The following is a 7538-nucleotide window of genomic DNA, read 5'->3' on the forward strand; positions in this document are numbered from 1 at the left end:
TCTTGAGAACGTTGTTCTTCTAAAACGATGAACCTACACACATGTATAAATTAGTAAGTGAACATGCGATCTTGGGTATTTTAGTCTAAAGAACCCGGTGTTATGACATTTTAAGAAAACAAGATACATGTTTTAACTTGTATTGAACATAACTCGAAACTTGCTAGAGTTATAAACTTTACACACATGAAATGTATTAAAATCCTCATGAGGACTTGCGCACTGAGCTATTTTGCCATATCTTTCTTATTGTTAACTGTCGAAGTCTTCTTAATCATTGGCAACTATGATTAATATCATAATATCGCCTTCATTAATATGTTTGTTGCGCATTTATACCAGATATATTATTATACATCCTTGTTTTATTTCTTGCTTTTGAATAGGGCGATAATCCTGTAGCCTTTTTATCCTATACATCTAGATTGTATATCAATATTTTCTTAAATTTCCGTCATTCTGGTTAAAAACACATAACAAACGTATTATAAGCGTGATGCTTTTTATAGCGTTTATTACAAATTACCGGTATGCATATATAGAGTGTATATGTTTAAGAGTATAAAAATGGTCAATACAACTTGTTTACTATTAAAAGTCCATTTATGTAATGCAGTTGTAAAATATTGCAATAGCATGAGCAGTTGGAACCCGTTGAAAACCATCAAATGGTAAAATACTTAGCTATGCGTATGATTTTAAGAACTCGAGTTGTCGCACTTGCTCCATTTATACATAAGAAAGTCCCAAATCTCAAACTAACTTTTTCTCATTAAATCAACAAGTCTCTACAATTTGTCCAATAATACTGCTTGTTTGCTTGTTACATATGGGCACTGATTTCTTGTAATATGACGTTTAATTTTTACCATAGTTTGAACTTAAAACTGTTCGTTAGGCTAGAGGCACAGTGAATGTGAGCAAGGTCGACGGAAGAAAAGCCAAATAGCACAGCAGAAGATAGGCGTGATTGAGCTGAATTACAAATATTGGTCACAGTGGTCGCAGACGACGTATTGATTCTAGTACTCCTCGTCCTCCTGCTCTTCCGCTCCGTCCTCGCCCTCCGCCGAGTCGACGCCGACCTCCTCGTAGTCCTTCTCGAGCGCCGCGAGGTCCTCGCGAGCCTCCGAGAACTCCCCTTCCTCCATGCCCTCGCCGACGTACCAGTGGACGAACGCTCGCTTGGCGTACATTAGGTCAAACTTGTGGTCAAGCCGGGCCCAGGCTTCGGCGATGGCGGTCGTGTTGCTCAGCATGCAAACGGCGCGCTGCACCTTGGCCAGGTCGCCGCCGGGAACTACGGTGGGCGGCTGGTAGTTGATGCCCACTTTGAAGCCGGTCGGGCACCAATCGACGAACTGGATGGTCCTCTTGGTCTTGATGGTGGCGATGGCGGCGTTTACGTCCTTTGGGACGACATCACCTGACGGCAGAGACACGGTATCGTTAAAACATGTAAACACGTATCGGATCATAAAAAGCAAAGTTAAATCACCGAAAAAAACTACTTTTGGATTTAAAATAAACTACTTTAGGGTTGAAAACAATCTAGTAAATATATTTTAAATGTAGATATTGGACATTTAATTCTTTTGTTTTTAACTAAGTCAATACGCAGTAGTCCCTGCGTAGTGGCTATGGTGTACGCCTAGCGAGCGGGGGTCATGGGTTCGATCATCCATGTTCGAACGTTTTTCAGATTTCCCCAAATATACATTTTCTGATTCTTCCCACGAAACAGATTCGAGAGCGTTTCAAAAAGCTGTAGCCTTTCGATGCAATTGAGCTTACATAAATAGGTTAAAAAAACTACGTCGCACGTACCTCTGTAGAGCATGCAGCAGGCCATGTACTTTCCGTGACGTGGGTCGCACTTCACCATCTGGTTGGCCGGCTCGAAGCAGGCGTTCGTGATCTCGGCCACAGTCAGCTGCTCGTGGTACGCCTGCGTGAGAAACAAGGGCGTTTCAATAGACTTAGTTGGCCGTTACTCGGTTACGATTCGACGACAGCTGCATACATTTTTTTTGAAACGTCAATGTTAATTTGTGAGAACATAACAAATGGCTTACTAGTCCTTACTCACTCACGACAGCCGTTTGAAACGGCCTCAAGGATAAGAACACAAAGCGTTTTCGAGTAATGACCGGTAACAATCAGTTTATGCTACCGTATATTTGTGTATTCGTGGAAACGAAGCACAAACGTTTTAAATGGCAGAGGTACGATCGGATAAAGAAATAGAAATCTATCATTTGTTAAATAAGTATCGGAAAAATATAATAACCATACTAATTTGGTACGAACGTTCCACAAATGCCACAAACCCTATTGCTAATATAAAAGTTGCACATATAATTGTGGAGTTAGAAACATGGTTTGATATGAGTGTTTCAACGACCAGACCTTTTCTGCTGATATGACGGGCGCATAAGTAGCGAGGGGGAAGTGGATGCGTGGGTACGGCACCAAGTTGGTCTGGAACTCAGTCAAGTCTACATTCAAGGCGCCGTCGAAGCGGAGTGAGGCGGTGATTGAGGAAACGATCTGGCCGATCAGACGGTTCAGGTTGGTGTACGTCGGACGTTCAATGTCCAGGTTGCGGCGGCAGATGTCGTAGATGGCCTCGTTGTCGACCATGAAGGCGCAGTCGGAGTGCTCCAGGGTGGTGTGGGTGGTAAGGATAGAGTTGTAAGGCTCCACGACGGCGGTCGAGATCTGGGGCGCCGGATACACCGAAAACTCCAATTTTGACTTCTTGCCGTAATCGACGCTCAGGCGCTCCATGAGCAGCGACGTGAAGCCGCTCCCGGTGCCTCCGCCAAAAGAGTGAAAGATCAGGAATCCCTGGAGACCGGTGCATTGGTCGGCCAGTTTTCGGATCCGGTCGAGCACGAGGTCCACAATCTCCTTGCCGATGGTGTAGTGACCCCTTGCATAGTTGTTGGCGGCGTCTTCCTTGCCGGTGATCAGCTGTTCGGGGTGGAACAGCTGCCGGTAAGTTCCGGTACGCACTTCATCTGGAAGAGGAATATCGTGGAATAAATTTATGACAAAACCACAGACAGTTCCAGATTAGGATCATCATCATCATCATCATCATCATCATCATCATCATCATCATCATCATCATCATCATCATCATCATCATCATTAACGTAATAAAATTTTTGTACTCAAATGAGTTCAGTGAGTTTTTAATGAACAAATTAATGAAAGTTTTGCTTGTGTACTTATTTAAATTTAAATCGAACGTCGTTGCGTGTACTTATACACTCAAACCTACCATCACCACATATGGGACAATGATGTAGACATGGCTACGAAATTGGACTATGAATAATTGAATATACTTTGTCCTGGTGACACTGGTAAACTCTTCTTACAGGTCTGTTGAAAGTTTAACATTAATATTTGATGGCTTTGTAAGAGGCTGATACCGTGCGAAGGCCTAATTGTCCAAGTCTATTGCTGAATAATAGATGGTTTCTATATGAATGAACGTAAATATTTTAAATGGATCATTTGCTAAGCCGAACGCATAGGCGGTCTTTAGAACAACATCCACGAAAACCGTTCACAATTTAACACGCTTTTGACAAACATACGTAAATCATAAAAATCTCATTCCTGATTAGTAAATGGCATGGCATTAAACAATTCCAATGACTAGGTTTTTTGGTGGCCTTTTAACAGCTTTTTAACAAGTTTTCTTAAAATATATTTACGGTTTGTGTTTACAGTTAATATGTTAATACAAAAGGATACATTCTCACTCCCGTAGTACTGAACTAAGTTATCAATTAAGCATAAATGTTTTTTTATTTCACTTAAAACCAAAATTCTATGGCATCACTGATAGGTTTGAGATGTTTAGTCCGTTTGAGAGCTTCCGAATCGAACATTCACCAAATATACCAGAGGTCTTTACCTTCCTACTAATATCTACACTTATGCAGTCATGTAACAAAATAAAACATGTTATTTACGCCTAACTTACTGACAAAAAACTTTTTACGCCTTGGTAACTAACGACACATGATTTCGGCGTTGCTTTCTAATGTTGGAACAGTTTCTGCCAGTAGCCCAAGAAAAACATTCTAGTTCTTATTGGCCCAATTGAAAATGTATTTGATAATCGAATGTTGAGCGTAAAACTATCGTATCTCAAATATCGTATCTCAAATATGAATGATGAGCAGATACAACAGTTCGACACTCAACTGTCCAAATCAATAGATAGTAATAATTTATAATAAACACAGCGTTGTATTTACATGCTATGTTGTTAACTTTAACATTAATATCGATTGCATTACAGTCTCAAATATATTTCATGTCATATTATAATTGCTATTCCCTTATGTTCCCCGCATTGATATACTCACGGAAAATCATGATATATACATTTATATACAAGTATGTTAATATATTTGGTTCAAGAACAAACGAAGTACACTCCATCTCGCAGGATACCGAAGACAATTTGCGGTCAACTTGTTTCGATATCTTCATCGAAAGCCATGATAGGCAAATGACATTTGCCCTTTTGATATTAATGGTACAATATAACTTCAATTTTCTATCGAAAACTAAGTGAGTAAGATACGCAATGAGATACAAAATAGTGATTTTAATACATGCACGTTGAAAGAAAACTGCGTAGAAATGAAAAACTAAACGAACACTATATTTTAATTCGTAACTTACCGAAACGGACTTTTTAAAGTCTAACGTTTTAACGCCCAATTAACCGGTGACGCACGTTAATGCATTACCTACGATCGTCACATTTTTTTTACGCCATACGTACGGACGTCGTATTTTTTTACGCCTAATTTACCGACGTCGCAATGTCAACGCCTACCCTACCGACGTCACATGTGTAACGCCTTACTTACCGACGTCGCAATTTTAACGCCTTCCCTACCGACGTCACAAGTTTTACGCCTAACTTACCGACGTTTCAAATTTTTCGCACAACTTACCGACGACGGTCGGCTCGAGGTCAATGAAAACCGCACGAGGCACGTGCTTGCCGGCGCCGGTCTCGCTGAAGAAGGTGTTAAAGGAGTCGTCACCGCCTCCAATAGTCTTGTCGCTGGGCATCTGGCCGTCCGGCTGGATGCCGTGCTCCAAGCAGTACAGCTCCCAGCATGCATTGCCCATCTGCACACCGGCTTGACCCACGTGGACGGAAATACATTCGCGCTGGAAACCAGATTAAGATTGATATTATGTTCAATAAATGTTTTTTTCAGGTATGTTTATGATGCACCGGGGTATGTATTACACAAGGAGTTGATCGGTTTGATATGGAAACCCTTAAGATATTCACGTAGAAGGGGAATACAATAATTTGAATATTGAAATACATGTATTTAGACATTTGATTAAAGCAGACCACAAGCAACTAGTATAAGGAGAAAGATAAACAAGTTTGTTTCCACTAATTCGACCGACCAAAATTGTTTGTGCTGACAGAAAATACAAACTTCGTATCACAATTCTAAAACCGTGTGAAGGCAAACATGAAAGATACCATTGTTCTCAGGCGTGCATTTCATAGTTGTACGCTAAAGACAAATCAATGGGCCGTGTTCTGAGAAAACTGGGCATAATGCAGATGCGTAAAGTGTCGTCCCAGATTAGCCTGTGCTAATCAGGGTAATCAAGGACGACACTTTCCGCTTTTATGACATTTTTCGTTTAAATGAAGTCTCTTCTTAGCAAAAATCTAATTTAGGCGGAAAGTGTCGTCCCTGAGTTAGCCTGTGCGGACTGCACAGACTAATTTGGGACGACACTTTACGCACATGCATAACGCCCCGTTTTTTTCAGAACACGACTCATTTTATAGTTGCACGCTACAGACAAATCAATGAGTCTTGAAGCAGACGATGACTCGCAGACGATGACTCAGCGCACACTCCTACGACAGTTGCAGCGTCGATAACAACAACATACTGCCCAGCTTCGATTACGTCAATATCGTATAATTTGATGTGTTTCTTGATGCAAAACAAAGACGACTTATGAAATATGGGGAAACATTCAGATATTGGTGGATCTAAGCTTTAAAGAATATTCGTTTCGTAGTGCAAGTATTTCAGTAAGTCATTATCGGTAGTATGAACGTATTAGAGCCCAATATGGCACACGTGTTAGTGATGTCCACATGAATTAATGAAATATTTATCAGAGAAATCAGCTGCAAAATATAAGTGAATTTATCCATAAAAATGGCATCGAATCATCCCATAAAAATATAAGTAAATCACCCCTTTCGTCGTGACTGCATAACGCATATTAGTTACGACATAGGACTATCTTAAGCTCAATTAATGGTCGCACATGAAAGGTTATTTACCGTAAGTTACAATATCAGGAAAATGCAGTAGCAACATTCTACTTATGGCAAACACAATGATACAGAAAATATCAATTAAATATTTCAACATCCGATGCGTTCAAAACGAAATAAACACAAGTATAGTCGAAAAAAAACAACACGACGTATATTATTTTCAAAGTGTTTCTCTCCAACTCACATATGACATTATCTCTACATACTCATTGAATACTTCGTTAGAACCAATATTTTAACTAATTCCAAAGCACATACTTGTATTTTATTGTATTTGATGCAAAAAAAAGAATCGTATACAATAAAAGACCTACCATTTTGAAGCCGGGCGGTGAATTCAGTTATCCACGCGATATGATGATGTTGCGGACGCTGAAGCAGACGAAGTCTCTGTGATGTCGTCTGCGACTGATACGAAGCCGTTTATAGCAGCGCGCGACGTGTTGCTATGGCGATCGATGTCAATAGTTCTTTGGCGTAGCTTAGAACGAAGCATGCGGTTCGTTGTTGTTCTTCAGTTTATGTGTTTCAACCTCTTAAAACTCATTCAAACTCCTAATTCTTTGCATTGACCTTTCTAATGCGGCGACAACCTATTTAATAATGTGTTTATCTTAAAAATTGTGTTGTGAAAGATGATTGTAACACAAATTGCACTATTTTCACAAGTCCTGTATTTATAATGTAGTAATCATAATAATTATAATAATAGTAGAAACAGTAGTAATATATACTTATATACACACTACCTGTAATCTCTGTTACTCAGTATCGAGCGTTATGGCCACACTGAAATGTGCACCTTGCAAGCCGGTTATCGTAGCTAAAAAATTCAGCGTTGTTTTTTTTGTCTAATTCGGGATAATACACACGTTTAGAAAGAGGTACAGAAGAAACATAACTGATATCCCAGTGGAGCCCAAGTTATATGTACTAGAAGAGTCTGTATTAGAAGTTGAAGCACATTAATTGAAGTAACAATGATCCATCTTTTTAGGAGTATACAGTAAGCCCTTGTCCAGTATGGTTTAACACACCCAATGGTATCTGATTCATAACACTACATAGAGAATAATAGGTTAGTGTTGATTATAGATCAGGTTTATCATGCGAGGCTTAGAAAACAAAAAGCACGAGCCTTGGCGAGTGCTTTTTCGTTTTCGTGCCG

The 7538-nt window shown here is 39.9% G+C and overlaps 1 protein-coding gene across 1 annotated transcript; it reads right to left on the bottom strand.

The window, feature by feature from the left end:
- Positions 1–485: 485 nt before the first annotated feature.
- On the bottom strand, positions 486–7119 carry LOC127851016 (tubulin alpha-1C chain). Its single transcript, XM_052384443.1, has 5 exons — positions 6685–7119; positions 4992–5214; positions 2410–3023; positions 1828–1948; positions 486–1426 (listed from the first exon to the last, which is right to left on the bottom strand). Exons 1-5 carry the CDS (start codon positions 6685–6687, stop codon positions 1023–1025), a joined length of 1365 nt encoding a protein of 454 aa, XP_052240403.1. The 5' UTR covers positions 6688–7119; the 3' UTR covers positions 486–1022.
- Positions 7120–7538: the final 419 nt, after the last annotated feature.

This window comes from Dreissena polymorpha, chromosome 11 (genome assembly GCF_020536995.1).
Source record: "Dreissena polymorpha isolate Duluth1 chromosome 11, UMN_Dpol_1.0, whole genome shotgun sequence".
NCBI lineage: Eukaryota > Metazoa > Mollusca > Bivalvia > Myida > Dreissenidae > Dreissena > Dreissena polymorpha.